General features: G+C 43.6%; 1 protein-coding gene across 3 annotated transcripts in view; it reads left to right on the top strand.

Annotated features, from left to right (window-relative positions):
* Positions 1-25,132, top strand: part of itgb4 (integrin, beta 4) — a 50,338-nt gene that overhangs the window by 13,528 nt on the left and 11,678 nt on the right. For all 3 annotated transcript variants that reach the window (XM_083786783.1, XM_083786784.1, XM_083786782.1), the window contains exons 13-33: positions 388-593; positions 1,456-1,559; positions 1,694-1,789; positions 2,358-2,481; positions 2,709-2,834; positions 3,177-3,283; positions 3,785-3,818; positions 4,410-4,604; positions 5,066-5,169; positions 7,047-7,105; positions 8,052-8,075; positions 9,469-9,617; positions 9,749-9,928; positions 10,983-11,131; positions 11,940-12,147; positions 14,252-14,569; positions 18,337-18,518; positions 19,239-19,419; positions 20,351-20,488; positions 21,561-21,743; positions 24,555-24,710. In XM_083786783.1, coding sequence (XP_083642909.1) covers positions 388-593; positions 1,456-1,559; positions 1,694-1,789; positions 2,358-2,481; positions 2,709-2,834; positions 3,177-3,283; positions 3,785-3,818; positions 4,410-4,604; positions 5,066-5,169; positions 7,047-7,105; positions 8,052-8,075; positions 9,469-9,617; positions 9,749-9,928; positions 10,983-11,131; positions 11,940-12,147; positions 14,252-14,569; positions 18,337-18,518; positions 19,239-19,419; positions 20,351-20,488; positions 21,561-21,743; positions 24,555-24,710 — 3,023 coding nt within the window. The remainder of the gene's footprint in view (positions 1-387; positions 594-1,455; positions 1,560-1,693; positions 1,790-2,357; positions 2,482-2,708; positions 2,835-3,176; positions 3,284-3,784; positions 3,819-4,409; positions 4,605-5,065; positions 5,170-7,046; positions 7,106-8,051; positions 8,076-9,468; positions 9,618-9,748; positions 9,929-10,982; positions 11,132-11,939; positions 12,148-14,251; positions 14,570-18,336; positions 18,519-19,238; positions 19,420-20,350; positions 20,489-21,560; positions 21,744-24,554; positions 24,711-25,132) is intronic.

The following is a 25,132-nucleotide window of genomic DNA, read 5'->3' as shown; positions in this document are numbered from 1 at the left end:
GCGTGGTCCTGTGAATTTGTTGTGCTCATTTCGTGCACACGGCCCCGTGAATTTGTTGTGCTCGTTTCGTGCACACGCCCGCGACTCACCGGACCTGGATTTTACACTTGCGTTGTCGCGCCCCTCTTGAGCAGATCTGGAGGAGACCTGTCGTTGATCCAGGCGCCTGCGTTCCTCGCTTCCCGTTTGAAAGACCCTTTATGGGACACTCTCAGAGCAAAATTGACACTGATTGAGACCCCCCCGAAAATAACCATCCAATTCAAATGGGGGGAAGGGGGGGGGGGCATGGCCTAATGCATATCAAATTGGGTGTCATTGACTTTAAAGACAATTGAAAATGATTAAAAGGAGACCCCTACTGTTTTTCGGTGTTTTCTTCTTCAGGCTGGGACAGTACTGTGACTGCTCGTCAAGCGTGTCCACAGGCAACATGGCCATGTGTATAGCTCCAGGCACGGCGGAGCCATGCTCGGGCCGGGGAGACTGCCTGTGTGGTCACTGTGTCTGCTACAACCCGGAGCAATTTGAAGGTCCCTTCTGCCAGTATGACAAGAACCAGTGCCAGAGACATGGAGGCTTCCTCTGCAACGGTGAGTGGCCACTGGCCAGAGTGTGCGTGTGTGAGTGTGAGAGAGAGAGTGAGAGAAAGGCCGGTTTTCTCTAGTATTACTTAACCCATTTAGGCCTGACGTCGAAAAAAAGAAATATGTATTTATTTCTGAAAAACGTCATGTTTCTGTATCAGTGGTTCTCAATATTTCATGTCAAGGACCCCAAAAATTATATGTAATATGCCGCCGACCCCCATCTGAAAATATGTTGTTCCAGGGACCTCCCCAGAAGTAAAGATTTCAGTTAAAAACTGAAACTCTGAAAGAATATATATTCAAAGATTTGAGGCACATTTTCACGATATTTCAAAAATAGCAGACCTACAAGTTCATAGCGCGGCACTCGGTACCGCGCTATGAGCTTGTACATCTGCTATTTTTCAATAGCTAAAGTATAACATAATGCTAGAAACACCAAAAGGGGTTCCCGCCCCAAAATGGGTCAATAATAATACTAATAATAAACTTTATTTGTATAGCACCTTTCATGACATGAAATGCAGCCTCAAAGTGCGTTAACAGAGCAATAGAGGACTAGCATAAAGTGAGTAGCGAATAGAGTGGCAAAGTGTGTGGCAAAGTGAGTTTAACGTCTATAACATTGTTTAATACGATCAGATATGACCTTTCTGTTTGGATGTATGGACTGTCAATCAAGGCCAGAAAGTAGTTTTTTGCCACTCAGTAGGCAGTCCCGCATAACTAACTTCCGAGTATGATAATGATTATGTCACGGCACGCACATACCCTCTCCAATATATGACGTAGTCGTGTGTGGACCGGGCCGCTGTGTGATTCTAGCATAACTCATCCACCCACCTCCACCTTGTGTTTGGATTAGACCGTGGCTCCTGCACCATGGGCGCGTGTGTGTGCACTTCGGGCTGGGAAGGACCGGCCTGTGAATGTCCCCGGAGCAACCAGACCTGTCTGGATAGCAGAGGGGTGAGTCTCTGAAGGACACCACAGAGAAGAAGTTGTTTTGATATTATTAAAATGAAAAATACCATCACACCAACAGATTTCTTAATACAACGGCATGTGTGGTTAAACTATACTGATCTTTTCGTCTGCACCAGAACGTCTGCAACGGTCGAGGGGTGTGTGTTTGTGGGGACTGCGAATGCCAGGCCTCCGGTTTGTCGCTTACCAGAACCTGTGAGCCTAATTTCCAGGTGTGTGTCCATGCAATGGGATAGGTGTACACGGTAAAATCCTCAGTGTCAATTTAACCCATTTTGACCTGAGATCAGATTCTAAAAATGTCTTCTACACGCTGACAGTTTTCTGAAAAAGCTATGTTTCTATGTCAGTCGTTCTTCGGTTTTTCAAAAATAGCAGACCTACAAGCTCGTAGCGCGCCACTCGGTGGTGCGCTATGAGCTTGTAGATCTGCTATTTTTCAATAGCTAAAGCATAACATAATGCTAACTCCAAAAAATGTAATGCAACGGAACCAAATGGAGCCCATTTGGCCCCGTTTGTACACTCTTCCGAGTTAATTTAATACTGGGATTTGACTGTGTCGGCATAATGGGGATTTAATAGTCCTATGTTATATTTACACTTTCTTTAGAATTCTTGTATTGCCTTGGGGGGGAACCTCCTTTACATCATTGTGTGTGTGTGTGTGTGTGTGTGTGTGTGTGTGTGTGTGTGTGTGTGTGTGTGTGCGTGTGCGTGTGCGTGTGCGTGTGCGTGTGCGTGTGCGTGTGCGTGTGCGCGTGCGCGTTCCTTCCATAGGCCCAGATAGGTATGTGTGAAGCCAAGAGATCCTGTGTCCAGTGTCAGATCTGGAATACGGGAGAAAATAAGGACAAGTGCGAGTGCACCTTCACAGCAGTGGAGGTGGACGAACTCAAAGAACGTAAGTGCACAGAACGAAAAACACGAGAGAGGGAATCGCAATTGGTTCTCAAACCTTTTCATTTCAAAGCCCCCTTCCCCAAATTCAACTGTAAGGGTCCATTTGGAACCCCCTCAAGGAACACGGGGAGGGTCCCTGGACCCCAATTTGAGATCAAAAGGGACCTATTATGAAGGGTCCAAGAGTTATGCTACAAGGCTGAGGATTGTTTCCGTGTGTCTCTTCAGCGGAGAAGGTGATCGAATCATGCAGTTACCGTGACGAAGACGATGACTGCACCTACTACTACACCGTCGACTACCCCAAAGACATAACCGACAAGGAACTGGAGGTTCAGGTTCTCAAAAAGAAAGGTGAGCTCTATTTATATGGCATGTGTTTTACTGTCATGCATTCTATTACTGTGGGCTCCACGTTTGATGCTTTGAGCTAGTTTTTTTGTGTTTCAAGCTAAATATCTGTTGCCTTTAACCACATGAACTGTAGTAGGAATGTTATACGGTTATAATAAATATAAAATATATGAGAGAATGCTGTGAACATTCTGCGAAAATAGCAGATCTACAAGTTCCCAATGTGACACCGGAGCTTGTTGATTGGCGGTTGTTGGTTAAAATAGCTGATGTGAGCTATGCGGTCGGCAGCATTGTGAATTGTCGTGAATGTAAAGTTGTTGTGGTGGTCCGTCCCTTTAGACTGTCCCCCTGCTGGCTTCCTGTGGCTTATCCCTCTCATTATGTTCCTCATGTTGCTGCTGGGTCTGCTACTGCTCTGCTGCTGGAAGTACTGCGCCTGCTGCAAGGTACATATACTGTAGGATAATGTATGTACTCACTATTAAACCCATTTAGACCTGAGGACGATTCTACAAATACCTTCTAAATCCTGACAGTTTTCTGAAAAACTCATGTTTCTATGTCAGTCTCAAACAATTTGATGTCAAGGACCCCCAGAAATATTGGCCTCCGACCCCCATCTGAAAATATGTTGTTCCAGGAGGAACCCCCCAGAAGCAAAGATTTGAGTTAAAAGCATTCGCTCTGAAAGAATATATATTCAAAGATTTGTGCCACATTTTCACGATTAAAAAAAAATAGCAGACCTACAAGCTCGTAGCGTGGCACTCAGTGCCGCGCTATGAGCTTGTAGATCTGCTATTTTTCAACAGCTAAAGCATAACATAATGCTTAAAACACCAAAAGGGGTTCCCGCCCAAAATGGGTTAAATAAATTTACTGTACACACTATCACAAAATGATGTTTTTGAGTCAAGAAGAATGTCATGCTGTCTTTCTCATCACAGGCCTGCCTTGCCCTGCTGCCTTGCTGTGCAGGAGGTAAGACAATAAGATTCTCAGGATGGGGTGTCTTATATATTTATATCCTTGTCCTTGTCATTGATATGCAGTAGTATACAGTATACAGTGTGTGTGATCCATGTAGTTATTATTTAGCCACAAGCTTTGTCGTTGGTTTAAAAGGATATAGCCCTCAGTGATGCAAATAGCCTGCATCCTGCATCCTTAGACTCACTACATTGAGAAAGGACGCAATTATGTCACCTTCCTGTGGTCCTGGGATGCAATACTGTACTCAGTACTGTACTCTAATGTCGATTATAAAATGTCCCTGGGACTCATCTAAAAGACCACCCCTGGGTCCCGGGACACATTACATTGAGAACCTATTTACATCAGTGTAGACTTAACCACCTCATTAATTTTAGGCCACGTAGTGACTCGTGAAGCTTATTCTTTTGCGACTTTTGTGCAGAACTGTCATACGACAAAAATAAACATTCAAAGATGAAATAGGTGGACATAGCGGTGTTCCGCCCTACACTACAGCGATGCTCTTCACATACTGTACTGTAAGTACCATGTCGTCATGCATGTGTGCATGTGTGTGTGTCCTCGCGTTTTGTCCAGGACGGATGGTCGGCTTCAAGGAGGACGAGTATCTGCTCCGCCAGGCGCTGCTCACGTCGGACCACCTGGACACGCCCATGGTGCGGACAGGCCCGCCCAAAGGCACCGACGTGGTGCGCTGGAAGGTCACCGACAATGTCCACCGAGGGCCCAATCATCCGCAGGCACAGGTCCAGCCCAAACCCAAAGAGACCAGTGAGTGTGTGTGTGTGTGTGTGTGTGTGTGTGTGTGTGCGCCACAAGCTCATAGCGCGCCACCGAGTGGCGAGCTACGAGCTTGTAGGTCTGTTATTTTTTTTAAATCGTAGAAATGTGGCGCAAATCTTTGAATATATATTCTTTCAAAGTGAACTCGGGTCTAAATGGGTTAAAATGATGTTCAACTGTGTGTGTGTGTGTGTGTGTGTGTGTGTGTGTGTGTGTGTGTGTGTGTGTGTGTGTGTGTGTGTGTGTGTGTGTGTGTGTGTGTGTGTGTGTGTGTGTGTGTGTGTGTGTGCGTGTGTGTGTGTGTCTGTGTCTGTGTGTGTGTGTGTGTGTGTGTGTGTGTGTGTGTGTGTGTGTGTGTGTGCGTGTGTCTGTGTGTGTGTGTGTGTGTGTGTGTGTCTTTCTCTCATACACGTGTTCGTTCCCCTCTCTTCCCCTCTCTCTACCTGTAGTCCAGTTTCCCGTTTCGCTTCGTCTGAACAGACAGTTCTCCGACAACCTGAGCCACCCCGAGTCTAGAGACACTGAACAACTCCGTAAGGAAGTGGCCGATAATGTAAGTGTGCTTTTGGGAATGTATTTGTGCACTATTGTGTTTGTGTGCATGCATGCGTGTGTGTGTGTGTGTGTGTGTGTGTGTGTGTGTGTGTGTGTGTGTGTGTGTTACACAACTATTATACAGTATGGATAAAAGAGAAGAGGTAAAGCTCTGTGCTTGGATGCTTGCGTCTCAATAAATCTTGTCACAATGAATCATGAATGTAGTGTTCACCCAAAGTTACATTTCACTGCAACTCACCAATCTCCGAATGCTATAATATAGAGTCTGGAACTACACCTCCTGAATGCTATATAGAGTCTGGAACTACACCTCCTGAATGCTATATAGAGTCTGGAACTACACCTCCTGAATGCTATATAGAGTCTGGAACTACACCTCCTGAATGCTATATAGAGTCTGGAACTACACCTCCTGAATGCTATATAGAGTCTGGAACTACACCTCCTGAATGCTATATAGAGTCTGGAAATACACCTCCCGAAATCTGAGTAATCTGTTTGTCATTTCCGATCACAACAATAATAATATATTTTAAAATATGTTTAGAATGTATTATTTTATTTCCATTTCTGCTAAACAGCAAGCTATAGATGCGTAGATGATTTCTATTCATATCAGGATACATTTGCGCAACGGTAAAGATGAAACGGAAGTGGGGAGGAGGCTCCACTTCCGCTTTATATTTTATTCACGACAGAGCTTCCATTGCTCCAGACTGTATGACGGAAGCATTTGAAAATTGGCAACGCGAGACTACCAGTAGTGTGTTCTATGAATATACGCTATATACTGTACGTAGTATATGCCCTCCCTGAACATTTCGGGGAAAAAGCGACACCGTCTGCTAACGGTCCGAGGTAGCATATCTGAAACGCAGGAGGAAGGGCTCGGGGTAGCAAGAATGTAGCAAGGTGATAATATAGCATCCGAGGTGAAGGCTTACAGTACGTTTTTACAGCGGGCGACAGCCAGACGAATTTTCCGGAAGTGCATTATTTGTCAATGTGACCCGGCAACTACTGGCGATAAAGAGGCGATAGCAGGCGAACAGGCGATGGTCGAAAAGTGGCCGGAGGAACGTCGTCCGAAAAGATACAAATAATTCATCTTTCGTGGCGACGTCGCCCGGCGATAGTGGGCGATTGGGCGATAGCCAATGAAATTCAAGAGACGCTCGCCGTTGGTCTCTAAGGTCTCCCGCTGTTAAGACGTGCTGTAACAGTACGTTTTAACAGCGGGCGAGCATCGCCCGAAACATCGCCCAATCGCCCGTTATCGCCAAAAAGAAGATGTTCGTTCAAAAGCAATCTATTTAAGGCACACACATCTAAGGATAAAAGCAGCTCCAATGTGGTTGAGTAATACTTAGTGTGTGCGACTGTGCGTGCGTGCGTGCGTCCGTGCGTGCATGCGTCAGGTTCAAGGTCAAGGTCAACTTTATTGTCCACAAAGGAAATTTGTCTTGGGCTTTCACCCCAGCTACAGCCACACATAAAACATCAATGACAGACAATAATACATTACAGAGGGAGACACATTGCACACATGATGTGGATAATCTAGCCTCACACAGTGACTGCTGTTTCAGAGCCTCGTTCAACATCTTAGTTGATGCTGGTACAAAGATTTTTTAAATGCGTGCATGCGTGTGTGGGAGGGAATATTTATGCTATTGCCCTCTGAAAAACCTAGACTACAGCACTGGATGTTACTGTTCATGGGAGGGAAGGAGATAGACTGTTACGTTCTTTCATATGTGCTAACGTCAGCATTGGGTGCTGTGTGTGTGTGTGTGTGTGTGTGTGTGTGTGTGTGTGTGTGTGTGTGTGTGTGTGTGTGTGTGTGTGTGTGTGTGTGTTGCTCCGACGCAGCTGAATGAGGTGTACAAGCAGATCCCCGGGGCTCAGAAGGTTCAGAAGACATCATTTAGGTGAGCTGTGAAGCGTTACAGAAATAATGGCCACAGAAATGTGCTTTACTGAACAATGCATGTAAACCAGTGGTTTTCAACCCTTTTCATATCAAGTAAGTCCCATTTTATTGGGTGTTTGAGCCACGGACGGACCACCATTTGATGAGATTTAGCTTCTCAGATCCAAAACTAACGAATATTTTGTTGTCGTTGGACAATTCCATTCTGTATAGAGGGTGTGCGCGTGACATCATCGTACCAGGAAGTTATGAGGGAACGCCCACTGAGTGGCAAAAAACTACTTTCTGGCCTTGACAGCCCATACATCCAAACAGAAAAGTCCTGTCTGATTGCATTGAACAATGTTAAACTCACCGACATTGCAGCTGTACGAAAAGCTTGAATTATTCTCTTTCTATCTGCAAAGTTTTTGTTTCATGAAAATCCACCATAGAAACGTGTCAGAGTTTGGAAGTGCTTGTTTTCAATAACACAACATTTTGCTGCCTCCTGCATTATGTGACATTTAGAAACAGGTGGTACGCAGGACGGTTGAGTGATTTCCAACGAGCCCTTCCAAACTCCAACACTCCATGCTGCTCAATGTGTTGCCACTCAGTCTAGATGAGGGGGGCGTGTCCTGATGGGAAAATCATGCATGTGCATACTCTCTATAGATGTTGGTACCATTAGGAGAGATAACAGGCGAACGTTGAATTGTGTAGACTTCTTGTAAATGATGTGTAACAATAATTTAACTCTTGAGAGTGTACAATGACTTTACACTCTCAAGAGTTAAAGATCTATAAGGGCCCATTTGGTCAGCAACTCTCCATCATTTAGCTGGGGACCACCTGGAACCCCCTCAAGGCCCACTGGTGGTCCCCGGACCACTGGTTGAAAACCACTGAACAATGAGCTGCTGTTTTCCACTCCTGAAAATGTATTTTTCCTTTTTTTACAGAACGCAAAAGAATGCTGGGAAAAGGTAACATTTTGATCATATCAAATTGTCTTAAACACTTACAGTAAGCCCTATTATACTGATTATACTGAACTTGTAATTGTGAAAATAGACGATCTACAAGCTCACAGCATGTTCTGATGTGATGCTTTGGATCCTTGTATAGATCTGCTATTTCTCAAATAATGAAATGTAAAACCCTAAAAAATGTAGGACATTCATGAAACAGTTTGTAAAGTCTACATTTCCCAAAAGGAAACAGAAGCAGAGATAAAAAACATATCAGATTTCGTACCTTTGTATTGCAAATTAATTTTAACATTACTGTGTGTTTTCTGTTTCTGGGAATGTGTTTCTCTTGTTTAGTTTGTGGAATGTCGTAGTGTGGGGAACCCCTTTCTGTGTGTGTGCGTGTGTGTGCGTGTGTGTGTGTGTGTGTGTGTGTGTGTGTGTGTGTGTGTGTGCGCGCGTGTGCATGTGTGTGTGTGTGTGTGTGTGTGTGTGTGTGCGTGCGCGTCGTAACCGTACATTCACCTGGGACATTGTGCGCTGTGATATTGCAGGTGTGGTTCTATTGTTCTGTTGCAGGCTAGAGTTGCATGGAGCCTGACTACTGTCGCCTTTGTGCCTTGCGGTTCCAGGGCCATTCTTGTGTAATCATTGCTTGACAGCGCTGCAGGATATATAGGGATTCTCAACCTTTTTCATTTTAAGGACCCCCAGTTTGATAGGCATTAGGCCACGGACCCCCCCCCCCCCCATTCAGTATTTTGATCGCTGGGACCCTAATCTATCTAAGCTTTAGTGCCGTGATTTTTGTACTTTTTCCCATTTATTATGTGTTTATGAGGTGACAGTACTTCATTAGACCCCTTGGTATGGTTGTTATGTGCAATGATGTATTCCCTTTGTATTTAGGGTTTCTTCCTGGAGGCTGAAACCTTGACAGTCAAACGTGCCAATGAAAAAAACAGTAATATAGTGACATCACACTATCAGCCCCTCCCCTAACCCCTCCCCCTTTATCATACAACTACAGCTGTGGGTGCGGCTTCAGTTCAGATGGATCACCACCCATCACCACCCACCAGGCAAACCAGGCATACTTAATGAACGGGTGGGCGTGCCCACATAAAAACGACATTTTAACAAATTCTGTACACTTTTTTGAAAAAATTCTTCCTCCTTATATACCAATAAGACCTGATGATGATGTTTTAGGGTGGAAAAAAATCACGGCACTCCATCTTCAGTTTAACTCTGAGAGAGTACAAAATGGAACCCTTTGGTTCCATTTTGTATATTCTTAGAGTTATAGGCCCTTGAGTGGAACCCCCCGGACTGTGCACGTTTACAATAAATGGGTTAATACGCTGAGAAGTCTCTAACCAACGTCTTGTCTTGTTGTACTCTGCAGACACAACCATACCGTCGTGGACACGGTCCTGTCTGCTCTGCGCGCCAGCTACCCCGACATTGTCAAACTGACGGAGAAGAACGTCCAGTCCGGAAACTTCCATAACCTCAAAGTGGTGCCTGGTTACTACACCGTGGCCACAGACAGAGGTGTGTGTGTGTGTGTCAGTGTGTGTGTGTGTGTGTGTGTGTGTGTGGGTGTATATGTGTGCGTGTCTCTTTGTCGTAAGTAGTCGTTTATGATTTATATGCTGGCCTGTCTCGTTGTCCCGTTGCTGCAGAGGCCACGGGCGCGGTGGAGTTTCAGGAAGGCGTGGAGTCAGTCGACGTCCACGTGCCGCTCTTTGTCAAGGACGAGGACGATGACAAGAAGCACCTGCAGGTGGAGGCCCTGGACGTGCCTCAGGGCATCGCCGAGATCGGGAAACGCTTCGTCAAGATCGTCATCATCAAAGACCACCGTGAGGAGCCTCTCGCTATACGACCACATTTATACTAAACAAGCAGATTGCGTTCTGCTTTCAAACACATATTCAAGTATATTCTTGGTGTATTTTTTTTTTATTATAATGGGATCAACAACGACTTACTATGACGATACATTTTAAACAGCGATACGATACGATTCAATGATTTAAAATCGATACAGTAAGTATTTAGCAAATAAATTAAATCTGTGTGAAACATGTGGATTCTGCAGGTTTTTTAAGGTAAAATGTATGAATATGGATTTAAATAAGTAAACACAGTGATTATCTGGCATGGACATTATATTTGAACACATATGAACAAACCCGTACCTTGACATGAACAAAGAGAATACACACATTTATCAATAGACCAAGATATTGAATGGAAAGGTAATTAAACCTCTCTTTTTTCTTCTTAAAATTGCTAAATAAAACGCACAAGTACGATACGATACGGTACAAATACAAAGTCAAACGATACGATACAGTTTCTGTTTTACATTTTGATATACTTCGATTCTTGAAATGAACCCATTTAGACCCAGAAAAACCCATGTTTCTGTCAGCGGTGCTCAACCTTTTTCATGTCAAGGAGCCCAGAATTATCTGAATTTGGCCACCGACCACCATCTGAAAATAGGTTGGTCCAGGGACCCTCCCAGAAGCAAAGATTTGAGTTACTCTCTGAAAGAATATTTTCACGATTGTTTCACGATTGTTCAAAAACAGCAGATCTACAAGCTCTATGAGCTTGTAGATCTGCTATTTTTCAACGGCGGCTAAAGTACAACATAATGCTTAAAACACCAAAAGGGGTTCCCGCCCCAAAAATGGGTTAAAATCTTTTTTTGGACGCAGTTACTGTATCGTTACACCCCTAACGGTCTACCTCTCTTGTGAGTAATGGTGGTTTTTGGTCTCACAGTGTTCTCTGTCCTCCTCCTCCCTGTCTCCTTCCTCCCCGTCTCCTTCCTCCTCGTCTCCTTCCCCCCCCTCGTCTCCTTCCTCCTCGTCTCCTCCCCCCCCCCCCCCCCCCCCCATGCAGCCAAGAGTGTGTTCTCCTTCCTGCAGCCGGCCTACACCTACAGCCGCCAGGACGGTGTGGCCAACGTCCCCGTCAGCAGAGAGATCATAGAGGACGGACGCTCACAGGTCACCTACCGCACGCGGGACCTCACGGCCAAGGACAAGAAGGTGAGGGAGGGAGGGATGGAATTGGGAAACGTGTATATATCGGAAGCCACGCGCGGAAGTCAGGTGTGCCCGGCTGCAGTTACAGAAGACCAGTGGTGTTAACCCATTTTGACCTGAGATCAGATTCTAAAAATGTCTTCTACATCCTTGACAGTTTTCTGAAAAAGCTATGTTTCTGTGTCAGTCGTTCTTCGATTTTTCAAAAATAGCAGACCTACAAGCTCATAGCGCGCCACCGAGTGGCGCGCTATGAGCTTGTAGATCTGCTATTTTTCAATAGCTAAAGCATAACATAATGCTAACACCAAAAGGGGTTCCCGCCCCAAAATGTGTAAAGTAACTAAGATTTACTCAAGTACTGTAACAGGACCTACGTGTTTCGACTTTCGACCAAACGGTCTTCGTCAGGGTCTATCTACGATAGGTAGATACGATAGGTAGATAGACCCTGACGAAGACCTTTTGGTCGAAACGCGTAGGTCCTGTTATTTATTTGCCTTGCTCATCAATACATTATTTGAATCTTTTTTTTCCACTAAAGACGGAGTGCCTTGGATTCCTTTTTTCTTTCCAAGTCTGCAATTTTACACCTTTGGGAATCAAGCAGTATACAACTTGAAGGAAAGATACCTTTTCTGTATGTGGTTCTACCTGTATCACCAAAGAGCACCCATCTAAGAGCCACTAACTGATCCCTGCAGCACTTCCATTTCTCTATTTCTAAATTGATACTTTTACTTTCCCACCACTGCACATTAGAAGACCTCTAATATAAATCCTAATCTCTGCCTCCGCGCTATCTTTCTAGGACTATGGGACCGTGGAAGGGGACCTGAACTATGGCCCCGGTGAGACCCAGAAGATGGTGCCCGTTCGCCTGCTGGAGCTGGGGGAGAAAGACGCTCTGCTGGACGACAAGCAGGTCAAGCAGTTCGTCATGGACCTCAGCAACCCCCGGCAGGAGGCCAAGCTGGGACGCTACCCCAGAACCACTATCACCATCACAGACCAGCCAGGTATGGAACCCCCAGAACCACTATCACCATCACAGACCAGCCAGGTATGGAACCCCCAGAACCACTATCACCATCACAGACCAGCCAGGTATGGAACCCCCAGAACCACTATCACCATCACAGACCAGCCAGGTATGGAACCCCCAGAACCACTATCACCATCACAGACCAGCCAGGTATGGAACCCCCAGAACCACTATCACCATCACAGACCAGCCAGGTATGGAACCCCCAGAACCACTATCACCATCACAGACCAGCCAGGTATGGAACCCCAGAACCACTATCACCATCACAGACCAGCCAGGTATGGAACCCCCAGAACCACTATCACCATCACAGACCAGCCAGGTATGGAACCCCCAGAACCACTATCACCATCACAGACCAGCCAGGTATGGAACCCCAGAACCACTATCACCATCACAGACCAGCCAGGTATGGAACCCCCAGAACCACTATCACCATCACAGACCAGCCAGGTATGGAACCCCCAGAACCACTATCACCATCACAGACCAGCCAGGTATGGAACCCCAGAACCACTATCACCATCACAGACCAGCCAGGTATGGAAGCTGCCACGTGTGGCGACACCAGTGAGCAACCAACGCTTTCTCACCAACTAGTAACTACACAGACTCACCTAGTGTTAACCATTTAGGCCTGACGTCATTTTTTTTTAAATGTCTTCTAAATCATGACAGTTTTCTGACATACCTATGTTTCTATATCAGTGGTGCTCAATATTTCATGTCAAGGTCCCCCAGAAGCAAAGATTTTAGTTAAAATTATCTGAAAGAATAAGATTAGAGGCATAATCAGGCATAATCAGCTATGAGCTTGTAGATCTGCTATTTTTCAATAGCTTAAGTATAACATAATGCTTACTGTTAACACACCAAAAGGGGTTCCTGCCCATTTAACCCATTTAAACCAGAGTTATTCTGAAAATCTATTTTTGATTCAAAGTATTATTTAATTATTTAATCATGTTGCTATGTATCGTTGTCGGGTTGAAACCTTGTATGTCCTTTTCATTGTTATTTTAGATCTGTTATTTTCATGACTTTTGTATGATGAAGTTGGGCTTTACATTTACAAAAAACAAACTAACTAAAAAACATTGAAACATGGAGATTCATTACAAGCTTTCTGCCTGACAGTGACGATATATAGTGATATGGCTCATTTATACACTATAACGTATAACGTATATAACGTGGATGTTAATTGACAGATGTGCTCGTGGCAGAATCTTCAAGCTACATAAAAATTTGAAACACTAGTATTATATTGTCTCAGTTCAACCCACTAGAGAGAGAGAGAGAGAGAGAGAGAGAGAGAGAGAGAGACAGGCAAAGAGGTGAGGGGGAGAGTGAGGAGAGAGGAAGAAGAATGCAGGGAGGACCCAACGCTATCCGTGCGCGAAGACCTTGACAAGTTTCCCAGAGTCAGAGAGAAAACATTAATATAATTGCACAGAATAATGATCAACCTTTATATTTATGAAAGAAATGCTAAATCTTAGTGATTATAATTGGTTGAAGACATGCACAGAACCAACACAAAGTAAGACAGGCCCTCGAATAGCCATTCTGGGGTCAACATGACTTGATCTCAAGGGGCCATGTGGGTGCTATATGAAACAAACAACTAGTGCCTTTTGAGTCAGGCACTGACGCTGTAAATATTCTCTCTCTCATATGTGACCAGATTTGACTGAGAGACTGCCATCTCGCAAATTCCAGCTTTTCACCAGAGGAGAAAAGGTTTAGCACAGGCAGACTCTTCACATACTAGAGCATGTCTGAAATAAGTGTCAGAGCTGAAATCGACATGTAAATATGAAATAAATGCTCAAAGATGTAGCTAGGTGTAATGTTAGAGACCACAGAAGTGAACCTTTCAAGCCTGTTTTCTCAACTCGCTCTTTTCTGAAGACATTACTCTATAAGCCACAAAACTGGTGGGTCAAACTGAACAACCAATATCTCTATTTGAAGCTATGGTTCCCTGCTTTCATATGACATGAAAAACAAAAACAAAAAATCCAATGGCAGTCCCCCTTTAGTCACATATTATCATATTTTTCTCTCTCCAGATCCAAGTGTGCTGATGTTCAAGAACCCCACGCAGAACTTCACCACGTCCGACCTGGCCTACGCCATCCCTGTGGTGCGCACGCGGAACCAGGACACCGCTGCCACCGTCCGGTGGCGCACCAAGAAGGCCCAACGCTTCGAGCTCTCCGGTCCTCTCAAGTTTGCCCCCGGCGAGTCCGAGAAGAGCATAACGATCGATCCGCGCGCCTCCCCTGGGCAGGTCGGGGTGGAGACCTTCCAGGTTGAGCTGTTTGATCCAAGCAGCAACGCCTCCATAGGCGAGAGGAGGAGCACCCTGGTCAACGTCCTCGAGGGAGGTAAGACAGCTGGCACAGTTTTCTTTCGTGTTTTTTTTTTAATACTGTTTTAATACTGAGTTAAATGAGTAAGTAAGTAATGAACGATAATAATATTGACAGGTAATGTAAATGTTCCAGATACAATACAGATGACAGTGACAGATGGTAACAGACAAACAAAACAAAGACAACAGGAAAGACACTCTTGATAAGGCCTGAGTTTTATACCTAACCTGTGCTGTACACTGTTGTACAAATTGCCGATCTACAAGCTCACAATGCATCGGGCTGTGACGCATTGAAAGCTTGTAGATCTTCTGGTTTCCAGATATGACACCGGTGTACAACAACTAATTATAAATCAGACTTAAAGGTCATTTACACACTTGTAATTCATTCGATATATTTTCATCAGTACAGTACAGTCAGTACAGCCACAGTACAGCCACAGAAGATATTACACGCAGATAAAGCAGCAACATTTTTATTCTGAATTAGGTCATTTGTTCACCAGAAATAAAGGCATCAACCTGTATGAATGAGGCATCAACCAATTGAAGAGTTTTTACTCGCCATGACTTTTGTATCGTTTATTCGTGACACCCACGGTGTGTAAAGCCCAAAAAATTGTTTAAAGGAACATAACCAGCATCAATACATGTCACTGTCTAATCACAGCTTTGGCCACAATTATAGTATATACACATAGACCATTTACTGTTTTCTTTTGCCTTTTTCCCCCCTTTTCTACAAAGTCTTTAACATGTTGTAGAACGTGCCTGAATAACTGAGTCAATGTTGGTTCAACATTGTGCAGTTAATAAGTACTGGACTTTGTTCCTAAATCTGGGACTATTTTCAGCTAGTAATGAAGAAATACTTTAACTTTGAGAACAACAAATGTGCAACAACATTGGTGTGTTGTGTTTTGTACCTCAAGCCAGTTTAAAGCCTCTGCAAGTGGACTTGAGTTTAACTGTATGGAATAGCTTCCTCGAAAACCAAACAAACTATGGTACACACTTTGGAAAATGGCCTGCAGCAATGTCATGATGAGTCATAGTCAATGACAGTGACAGTGACAAGACATTTTGTTCCTAGTCTAGGAACATTTTGAGGCTACTGTACCTTAAATTGAACTTGCGTATAGGGAAAGTAAATATTAACTGTCTAACAGCAGGACTGTGGATTATGCCTACTGTACATGAAGCAAATTCATTAATTCCGATACAGTGACAGGAAAGGAATTATCATGTACTGTAGCCTCTCATTGCAGATCATATTTCTGACAGCTGGTGGCTGTTGATGGATTAATGATTAATGTAGGTTATAGCCATAACCTCATAACAATATTGTCCCATTTTACCCATCGACCACAAACGGCTGATAAGGAAAAATAAGATATGGTAAATAAGGCAGCAAGATATTCCCATGAAGCTGCGGTCAGAGATATGGGTAGTTGGGTACACAAACAAACCATAAACATCAAAAATGTTTGGCAGTAATGTCAAGTACAGCCTGAGGCAGAGGCGTGCAACGCATGCACGCCCTGTAGATCTTGACAGGTCTGATTTATGTTATAATTACAAGGTGTAAAACAATGGTGGTTTCCACTGTCTGGCACTCGGCGATATCGCCATCCTGAAATCAACTAAGTGCATCATCCAAACCAAAATGGTCGCTCACTCCTGCCTCTGAGCCGAGGGACTGTATACCTTTTTCGCAGAGCGTGGGAGCTTATGGGGCACTTGTTTTACACCTCCGGCTACAATTAGTAGGGCGGGGTGAAGCACTGCCCTACTAGTAGTAGAAAATACTGGGGTGCCCGAGAGGTGGGGCTTTCTCACGTTCTAATACAGCCAGAAAACCCCATTCTGCCAGCCAGCTGGCAGAATGCCTGCTAGTCAAAAGACTCCCAACCCCCACCTCCTGGTATCGAAGTTTTTCCAAGAACCGCAGACTACTTTTTTGGCAGATAAAGTATGTTAGGACTTTAAAGGACTGTACCTGTGGCCTGGCATGTTTATCTCATTGACATGTGAGTCACGATACTGTGGGTTATTTGATTTCTGGAAGCCAAATGGTTTATATTCGTTTCAGGGCGGTATGGAAATGTACTTGCCGAGTCTTGAAACTTGATTGAGATAGGCTATCCAACATGCTAAATATAATCTTTGTGGTTATTTGTTGTCAACTTTGACTTCAAGTACATTTTCACAACACAAGCTTACAGGTGTAACAAGTGGGTCACATTTCATTTGTACAAGCTTCCAACATTTGCAATTAAAAAAATTGTCCTAAGAATATAGAATAGCAAAAGATAGGATAGTAGATACTAGATACAACACATTCATCAGCAGATATAAAAGGGTATTCAAGGTCAATGTAAATAAAGTGACAAAGCCTACCGTATGTAATGGCCTATAGACCGATTCCGTAGCTGGTCTCATGGTCGCAGCCTACGTATTTCCTGTAGGCGGACTCGACGTAGCTGCGGGGATAAAACCCTCACCAGGCGCACAGCTTCCACTACAGTGAACGGCAGATTGCCTCAAACTTTACTCCTTTACCTGCTTTTTTACTAACACTAACATTACAAAGATGCCCAGAACATCGAGATGAACCTGTGTAGTTTATGGCTGCTCCAACAGTAGTGGCAACATAAAAAATAAAATAAAACGGAATGTCTAATATCCACCGCGGTGGCTGAGACCAGAGCCATTGAGTAATGGTTGAGACGAAGCAGTGAAAGATACATAACGCCAGTGTACTTTATACCTCATACTTTAAATGCTTAGTATGAGGTATAAAATACAGCAGCCTTGTGTTCATAAAACAGAAAGATTTGGTATTGGGTAAGACTGGCGATATGTATCTTTCCCTGCTTCGTCTCAACCATTACTCAATGGCTCTGGTCTCAGCCACCGCGGTGGATATTAGACATTCCGTTTTATTTAATTTTTTATGTTGCCACTACTGTTGGAGCAGCCATAAACTACACAGGTTCATCTCGATGTTCTGGGCATCTTTGTAATGTTAGTGTTAGTAAAAAAGCAGCACTCTGCCGTTCACTGTAGTGGAAGAGGTGCGCCTGGTGAGGGTTTTATCCCCGCAGCTACGTCGAGTACGCCTACAGAAAATACGTAGGCTGCGACCATGAAACCGCTACGGAATCGGTCTATAGAGCGTCGCAGTGCCGAATGACGAGGTCACCAGAAGAGAATTGTCCTATTCATTTTTCGTTTCAGACAGTATTTATTTAAAGACCTTTTAACCCTCGGACAAAGCCAACTCTGCTCCTGACAAATCAAGACAATAAACAATTTTCTTTGGGCCGAACAAATAATTAGAAAGAAGAAAAGGTGTTGTGTACTCTGCCCTTTTTTTCTTCTTTCTAATTATTTGTTCGGCCCAACACAATTTGTGTATTGTCGTGATTTGTCATGAGCCATTTGTCAGAAATAAATACTTTCTGAAACGTCGATGGAAAAATGAATGGGAAATTCTCTTCCGGTGCCCTGAAAGGGCGCTCTATGTCGCCAAGACTGACTTAATTGGGCTCAGGGTCTCTTCAACAGCCTGATGGTTGTCGGGTGGACAACCATCCGGTGCATGGTCTATTAATCTTTTCTGACAATTTTTTGTTTATACCTTATACAAGTTGGCAGACCCCTTGATTCTACTATAGTAGCATCAAGGCGTCTGCCAAATGGAACGGAGTACCACCCCACCTAGTCACCCTCTATACCCTGCGTGCTAGTCATGTCTCTTTTCCCTCTACACAGCCGTTTCCAAGTCTCCAGGGATGATGTCACAACAGAAAATGAATATGGGCTTCATGAATCAGAAAAGCGCCTCCCCTGGTGGTCGGTTATTATCTCCAGCGAACGCCAAGGCCACAGCCACAGGCCCCAGGAACATTCGCCTGAACTGGGACCCAGCATCTGGAAATCCAATGGGATACAAGGTGTGTGTGTGTGTGTGTGTGTGTGTGTGTGTGTGTGTGTGTGTGTGTGTGTGTGTGTGTGTGTGTGTGTGTGTGTGTGACGTGTGTGTGAGTGTGTGAGTGTGTGTGTGTGTGTGTGTGTGTGTGTGTGTGTGTGTGTGTGAGTGTGAGTGTGAGTGTGAGTGTGAGTGTGAGTGTGAGTGTGAGTGTGAGTGTGAGTGTGTGTGTGTCAACGTTAGCAGACAGAGCTAACGTGAACCTGTGTGTGCGTGCATGCAATAACTGTTTGAGCCTTAAATACTGTCACTGCACGACAACTAGCTAAAATAGCCGATCTGCCAGCTCACAAAACATTTCATTGCATCACATTTCTCAGTTTATAGATCGGCTATTTTCACTATTTTGCTATTCTACAGACATGTTTGGGCATGTAGGACCAATCTCAATCAAGTCAAATTAGCCCTGTTGGAAACATTTTTCTATGTATGTCATTTCTATAATGCCTTATATGCTTCCAACATGAGCTACATAGAAAGTGTCACAGATGAAGACACTTGAAATTAGCAGCCAATAATCATATAGTAAAGTAAGCATTTTGTATAGTCTCTTGTGCAGGTGAGACATCCATTTAGCAGTAGATAAACATGATAAGTGACAGTGCCTATATTGCTCGTCATAATACTAACCACACCCGTCACTCAATCGTACATAACCTCTGTTTCCATCATATCCTGTCTGTAGGTGAAGTACTGGATCTATGGAGACACAGAGACAGATGCCCAGGTTGTGGATGTGAAAACGCCCCAGGCTGAGCTGACCAACCTGTACCCATATTGTGACTATGAGATGCGTGTGTGTGCTTACAACGCCCTGGGAGATGGCAACTACACGGACATGATCCCCTGTCAAACTCTGGAAGATGGTAATAATAATGATAGGTTTTGCTCCCTACTGTTGAAATTTAGCATATTGTTTACTAGGGCTATTGATTATTTTGTTCTAGTATTCAGTATAAAGAAAACTATAAATCGAAGTTCACTCAAACCATTGACGCCTTAGTTGAATTCATGAAGATTGTTTTATTTTTGTCACATTCATGAGCCAATGGAAAACAACAAAACAAAAGTAAAAATTACAAGCAGTAACAAGGCATATTTTTAAAAGGCTTTTTTTTAACACATGGCTCTGTGCGAGTTCCAACGAACCCCTCTATAAAGACAGACTCAGATTCTTTCAACTTTTTTTTTAAAACAGTAGAAAGATCATTTTGACTAAAACATAGACATGATAGAATGCAAGGCTTCATGGGATGTGTAATTGATGTGTCATTTTTTAGGTGAGCTACTTCTTTTTCTTGATTTGAATTGATGAGTTTGGTAATGATATGGGTAATAGAGCGTCGCAGTCCCGCCCCCTACCAGGACCCAGGAAATGATTCCCCGTTCATTTTTCTCATAGTCTTTTCAAAAAGTATTTATTTAAAAACCTTTTAAGCGTCGTACAAAGCCAACTCGAGTTGTGACAAATCATGACAACAAACACATTTTTTTGGGCCGAACAGATAATTAGAAAGAAGAAAAAACGGCAGGTTGTTGTTGTTCTTCTTTGTAATTATTTGTTTTGTCCAAAATATTGTGTTTGTTGTCATGATTTGTCACGGCTCGAGTTGGCTTAGTCCGCGGCGTAACCGTCTTTAAATAAATACTTTTTGAAATGTCTATGGGAAAAATGCATTGGGAATCATTTCCTGGGCCTGGCGTCGTCATGAAAGGGGGCGGGACTGTGACGCTCTATAGATATGAGCTCATATGACCATGGTCTTCCTCTCAACCACGTCTCGTTTCCTCACGTAGCGCCTGGAGAGCCGGGTCGTCTAGCCTTCAACGTCATCAGCCCCACCGTCACTCAAGTCAGCTGGGCGGAGCCTGCAGAGGTCAATGGCGTTATCACAGCCTATGAGGTCCACTACACGCCCATCGACGAAGACTCCAGTGAGTAGCCAATGGCGTCTTTGACAGCTGTCAGCTGTATAGAACAGCTTTGTCTGTGTACCTTCCCCGTATTTATTTGTGTATGTAGGTCCCGAAGCACTGAGAAAACGGTTGCGCCTTTCTTCGTCCTTTTTTTCCCAAACTTGACTATGGTAGCGGTGGTCTCAAAAACACAAGGGAAACTTTGACAGAAAAAGACTCGCTCACCGTATAAAAAATAGAAGTAAAACTCCTTATGCTGAGACTTAAGAAAACATTTTTTATTTTATTTTATCATGCTCATAAAGTGCTCTGTTTTCAAAATGCAATTAAAATGCTTTTTAATTGCACTTTGAGAACAGAGCACATTATGAGCATGGAGTATGAGCAAGGAGCAAGGAGTTTTACTTCTATTTTTTATACGGTGAGCGAGTCTTTTTCTGTCAAATTTGGAGATATGTCAAGTATTGCCCGAATATAGAGTTCCAAGCGGCTACTAAGTACTGACGTTGCACAGAGAAGCCAGGCCCTCCACCCTTCTTAGCCAGTCTTGTTTTAAAGATTTCCTTATTGACAAATTGTTGCTTTCATACTGTAGGGCTGCCCCATAGTGTAGTGGGTAGAGCATATGCCTTTCATGCGGAAGGTTGTGTGTTTGAACCCTGCCTGGGGTTGAAGTCAGCAAGGGCATGCGGTTGCAACGGGTTCCTCACCCCAAATCAATCAGGCAATTTTCAATCTGATGGCGGTATTAAATCTCTTCAAATTGACACATTAATCAGTATTCTAGTCACTTAACCCATTTTGGGCGGGAACCCCTTTTGGTGTTAGCATTATGCTATGCTTTAGCTATTTTAGAAAAATCAAACGACTGACAGAAACATAGCTTTTTCAGAAAACTGTCATTTTCAAACAGACATTTTTTCGGGGATTTCCAGTTTTTAAGAATACCACACAGCTGCAACGGCGAGTAACACAAAACAATTGTTATGGTGCCCGACCAATTAAGCATAATTGACATCTCCCAGGACACAGTTTGACACTCACACATTTTTCCATACATCTTGCCTTTTTCTCCTTTCCGCTCGCTCAGAACCGGTGGGAGCCTCTAAGAAGGTGCTGATCGACGGCGCCAGGAAACGCATGATTCTCATTGAGAACCTGCAGAGCAAACAGACGTACCAGTACAAGGTCCGGGCCAAGAACAGTGTGGGCTGGGGCCCGTTCCGAGACGCCACCATCAACCTGGCCTCTCAGCCTGCCCGGCCGCTCTCTAGTAAGTGGTGGACGAGCATGTCGTCCCCCAAAACGCCTTCAGCTCATATATGAACTGAGCATCTATCCTCCAAATAGTAATTGTCTCCACCAGGCATGTGTGTGTGTGTGTGTGTGTGTGTGTGTGTGTGTGTGTGTGTGTGTGTGTGTGTGTGTGTGTGTGTGTGTGTGTGTGTGTGTGCTAGTCGACCTTGTTGGTACTAGTTGACTAGTTGATAAAAAGAAAATCACACCCGTGTGAACCGAGTGGTGCAACTCCCCTCTCTCTCCCCTCCCCCCTCCTCCTCCTCCTCTCTCTCTCTCTATCTCTCATTAGCAACAGCGCCCCTACTGGTACTCATTATATGATGCTCATACATACATAGGTGAACGTCACTCACATACATACATTATACAGTAGGTGAACGTCACATACATAGGTGAACACGGACAAAGCTGTTCCTTGGAGTGGTTGCACCACTCAAAAATTGTAGACCTCAAGCTCAGGTAGATTATAGTTATAGGTCCTGATTCTTCAAAAACGAAATGCGCCAGAGTGTAACGGTGACGGAAACAGATATCGTATTAATCCGTCCGATCAAGCTACGTTGAGATGACGTGTTATTCAGAGAGTGGTGTGTACCACAGGTGCGCTGGCGTATCGCAGGTGTATGTCATACTGAAAGCAGCGGGTGCAAAGTGATCGGAAAAGCAACCGACAACCTCATCTGCATTGATCCACGCCCCATATCACCATAAAAGGCTTCAAGCATGACTCAGCAGACAGCAGTTTGTCTGAGATCACAGCCGCGGTCACTGCTATATCCAAGCTTACAATGGTGCGTGCTCCGCTGAAGCAATATAATTATAATTTATTTAATTAAGTTCGGGACCAAGGCGGGTGTTCACTCACACCTTTGCAGAGGTAAAACATATCCGATATAAAATATCAGATATGTCAATGCAAAAGTCGTCTTTTCAGAGAGAGCGAGAGAGAGAGAGAGAGACGAGAGAGGGAGGGGGGCTGCATGGGCCCTCGACACTGTTGCGCGATAAAGAACAGTAGCCCATAGTTACATTCATAAGTAAATATATTATAGGCCTACCTCGTAGGCCTGGGATCCTCTTGTCTGAAGAAATTATAATCCAGTGAGTTTATCCAGTGAGTTAAACTATTCTGTGTGTGGCATCCATGTGATCAATATCAATATCAATATACATTATTATAAATTCTGTCTGTGTGTCCGTCATGTTCACGAGTGGAGGTGAGCTGGTTTAAAACTGATATGACTGGCCGACTTTCAAACACGCTGCATTCATTAGGCTAATATTGGTCTTCTATTTTTTTATATAGGGCTAATTAGCCCTATTCATTTTCCAATGTGAATCGGATCGGCAGTACGCTGCTGTCTGCCCTCCGCCACACACACACACACACACACACACACACACACACACACACACACACACACGCACGCACCCCCCCCCCCCACACACACACACACACACACACACACACACACACACACACACACACACACACACCGACAGTCAACTGACTCAAGGAACTCCGTAACAAAACAATTTCATTTAGGCCTGCCGCCGCCTACTGCAGGCATTACTGTCTACACTAAACTATGTTGGATTCGTACAGTGCAGAATGCAGATAAGCCTATGTTCGTATTATAACTGTGAATTTGTTTTTTAACATGCAGCGCGAGTCCGCGAGATCCGATCTACAAGCTCACAACCGTTGCACTTCGAGTATAGAAGGCTGCCGAGTGAGCATCCCCAATCGCGCATGATATAAATATCCTAATAAATAAATAAAAAGGTGTCGGCTTGCGGGGCAGTTTCTGTATATGGGACTCTATAGGCTAACTTGCCTATAATGCATGCATTTAGGCATACAAGTGCACTCGGTTTATATATATATATATATATCGTTTTTTGTGCTGATTTTTTGTTGGGGGCACATGCCTACATATTTTATCTGAGATTTGTGGACTATTTATTGATTCAGCATGAAGACTAAAGCCTTCTGAATAAATCTATATGCAAGTGTATGCTTCCGCAAATTTCTCCGCCACCTAAAGAGGTGGCGGAGGATTTAGCGGAGTTACCGACGAACCAAAGTCAGCGTCAAGTTCACGGCCATTTCCATGAATTCCAAATTAATGTGGGAAATCCACGTAAATGCCTTTCCGCCAGCGTCACGGCAATATATCAGCGGAAACACGTTGAAGAATCAGGCCCATAGTCACCAATGTACACCGTTTTTAAATGTACAAATATTTATTTCCAAAATAAATAAATAAAAAGGTTTTGTTTTAGTTTTTTTATATAATAGGTAGTTAAACAACTAGAAGTGAATGCCCTAGTGTCTACTTTTTCTAGTTCTGAATTGAATTGAGTTATTTACTTCTAGGCAATTTGCAATGGTCAAAAAGACAAATTTATGACACCATTCATGAAATACAGTATGTATCGCATATCAGTCCCATTGTTTCTTTTGTGCCTCCAAACATTGTTATAATTTAGCAATTTTTTTTATCATAAGTTTGTAGATCTGCTACTTTCACCGTACGACAAAGTATGCAATAGAGCTTAATATACAGTGAATTATTATTTTATTCTTTTAATTATTAGTACTTTATTTGGATTTTTTACAAATAAACAGAAAAAACAAACAACAACGTCAGAATACGTATGCATGGACATTATGTATGAGCACAAAAACATAATATAAAAAAAGAATAGACAAGATAAACAAATAAATATATTATACAGTGAATTATTGAATTGACTTCTTCCTCCTGTATGTCTTTTGCAGTTCCCATTATCCCGGACATTCCGATAATTGATGCAGAGGCAGGCGACGAATACGACAGCTACCTGATGTACAGCACCGAAGTGCTGAAATCTCCAGGTGGCTCTAGATGTGGCTCCAGAGGTGGCTCCAAGACGCCCAGTGTCGCTGGTGATGGTGGTATGTACAGTACATAAGCGACAGTGCCTATATTGCTCGTCATAATACTAACCACACGCGTCACTCAATCGTACATGACCTCTGTTTCCATGCAGTGTTGTTTTCGTCGACTAAAACTATGACGAAGAATGTTCGTCGACTACCTTTTTTCACAGACGAAAACTAAATGGAAACTAAATGAAAACTAAGCTATGATGACTAAAACCAAGACTAAATTCATCAACAATTTCTACGACTAAATCTACGGTTGACTAAAATCGCATGACATTTAGTCGACTAAAACATTCCAGGTGACTAAAATGTGAGTAAAACTAAAATCAAATTTTGCTGCCAAAAACAACACTGCTGTAGGAGCTTTTTTTTAATATATATACTGTATATTTTCTGGGGCTTTGATTTGATTTGATAGGTACAGTAGTAAG

This window comes from Protomyctophum parallelum, assembly GCF_964188405.1.
Source record: "Protomyctophum parallelum genome assembly, chromosome: 17".
NCBI lineage: Eukaryota > Metazoa > Chordata > Actinopteri > Myctophiformes > Myctophidae > Protomyctophum > Protomyctophum parallelum.
The sequence above is the reverse complement of the archived record's forward strand: the minus strand, read 5'-3'. Positions and strand labels throughout refer to the sequence as shown.